This window comes from Egretta garzetta, unplaced genomic scaffold (assembly GCF_000687185.1).
Source record: "Egretta garzetta isolate BGI_Z169 unplaced genomic scaffold, ASM68718v1 scaffold111, whole genome shotgun sequence".
Classification (NCBI taxonomy): domain Eukaryota; kingdom Metazoa; phylum Chordata; class Aves; order Pelecaniformes; family Ardeidae; genus Egretta; species Egretta garzetta.
Genome location: NW_009258672.1, coordinates 1,953,566 through 1,955,554, shown reverse-complemented (window position 1 = coordinate 1,955,554; position 1,989 = coordinate 1,953,566). Strand labels below are relative to the sequence as shown.

The window sequence follows — 1,989 nt, the reverse complement described above, 5'->3', positions numbered from 1 at the left end:
AGTCATCGTCTCCGTCAAGGACGCCGTGCCTACCATCTTCTGCGGCAAGATCAAGGGCCTGTCGGGGGTCTCCACCAAAAACTTTTCCTTCAAAAGGGACCTGCCCCAGGACTCGGTGCTGCAGTGCTATGACGTGAAGAGCCCGCCCGAGCCCCGGGACAGCGCCGAGGCCCTCAGGAAACCCGTCAAAAACAGGAGCGTAAAGCTAAAGAAAATGAACTCGCCGGAGATACATATTCTTCCAATCAAGAAGCAACGGCTTGCTGCCTTTTTTCCAAGAAAGTAAATTATGGGTTTTTAGAGTTTTAAGATTATTATGAGAAGAAGAAGAAAAAAAAAATAAAAAAAAAAAGATGCACTTGGTTTTAAACTCATTTAAAACTTTAAACTATCTTTGTAAGTTATTTTTGGGGGAAGGGGGAGAGGATCGGCTGTAGAGTCCCTATAAGCTGGGTTGTGGTTTGGTTTTTTTTTTTTTTCTTTTTTTTGTTATCGAATTTTGACTTTTCATGGGAAACTGAATAAAAAGCAACCTATTTTTCAAGCAGATTGCACATTTTGCAGCTTTAATGGAGTAATGGATGAGTCAGAGGGGTAAGAGCTATTTTCACTGCCATGAAGTGCTTTGATGATGTAATTCTTCATAACGGTCAGAATGGAAATTTCAAAATAAATGTTTGTACGTGCTAATTGGTTGCGGCATTTTTTGTCATTTCCGAATTGCTTTCAGTGTATGGAGGTTTGGCAAAAAGTCTATAAATTGTAAGGCACCGCAACCGGTTTGTGATGAGCCTAAAATGTTCAGGAAAAAAAAAAAAAAAACCAAGCTAAGAAAAATCACATTGTCCCGCAGCCCTGTTGGAGAGCACACCGCAACAGCCACTAACAATGCGCCCAAACCAGCTTCCGGAGGAACGAGAGCAAGCGAGCGGTACAGCCCGGTGCGCACTTAACGCCGGCTTCATTGTGAGAGACCCATGGGAATCCATCTTAAAGTATTAAGTAGTAATAGTAGCAGTCATCTAAAAAGCCTAAAAAAGCCTAAAAGTCAGGGGAATTCGGTTGCCAGGGGCGGGAGTGGAAGGCAAAGTCGCATAATTTCTCCCAGCCTGAGTACAGATACACAGAAAAGTTGTTTGTTGTTAGTTTTCTAAGTTTCTTTGGTGGCTGAAATCGATGCACATGGAAGAGCAGAACTGTGTAACTTTTATCACTGGGCCATGTACAAGCTGCCCACACCAATGGAGAAATGCGAATGTACAATTAAAATAAAAGTTCTGTTAGGTTATGGCTTTGCACTTCTGTATGGGAATGAGCTGGAGGTGCACTGCCGTACGCCAGCTCTTCAGTTCACACGGCTTGCTTGTAAAAACACATCCTGACGGAAGGACGGACGTGAGAGCAGGAGAACAATTTTTGGTGAGCGCTGCCTTTTTGCGGCTATAGCTGTTAAACAGAAAACCTGGTTTTTTGCCATTATTTCAAATGACGTGTTCCCAGCACCGCGCTGGTCCTGCCCAAATAAAAAAAAAGCCATCGTAAACCCATCAGCTGGACACCGTCGCACGCTAACTGTGCCTTCCTTTACCTCGCCGCAGCCAAGCTACTTCCAAGACTCCTCTTGGACAGTTTTGGGAAGGTATTTTGCAATGAGAAGTTGCCCAAAGAAGCGGCTTCAGGGGTAGATGCCTAATCACAGCCTTAGGCACCGGTGTCATGCTGAAATCCGTTGAAACGCCTGATGCCAGCAGGCACCAATTCACGATTCAGAAAATGCACCTACATGAGGAGGTTAGGGAAGGCATGAAGTTTCTCTTCTCCTGGGCTGAAGGATTGCTGCCCTCTTGCTTAATATGAAAATGGAGAAGTTTTCACGTAAATGTAGCATCAAATTCTGTCAAACTCTTGCTTTTTAAGTATTTTATTTTTCCCAAAGCTGGCATTAACTGACAATGTCGAGAAGAGCATAAAGTGGTGATGGATTCATTA

General features: G+C 43.8%; 1 protein-coding gene across 1 annotated transcript in view; it reads left to right on the top strand.

Moving 5' to 3' along the window:
• RAI2 (retinoic acid induced 2) overlaps nucleotides 1-286 on the top strand; it is a 1,592-nt gene extending 1,306 nt beyond the window's left edge. Inside the window, exon 2 of the mRNA XM_009648815.2 lies at nucleotides 3-286. Coding sequence (XP_009647110.1) covers nucleotides 3-286 — 284 coding nt within the window. The remainder of the gene's footprint in view (nucleotides 1-2) is intronic.
• The last annotated feature ends 1,703 nt before the right edge of the window (nucleotides 287-1,989 follow it).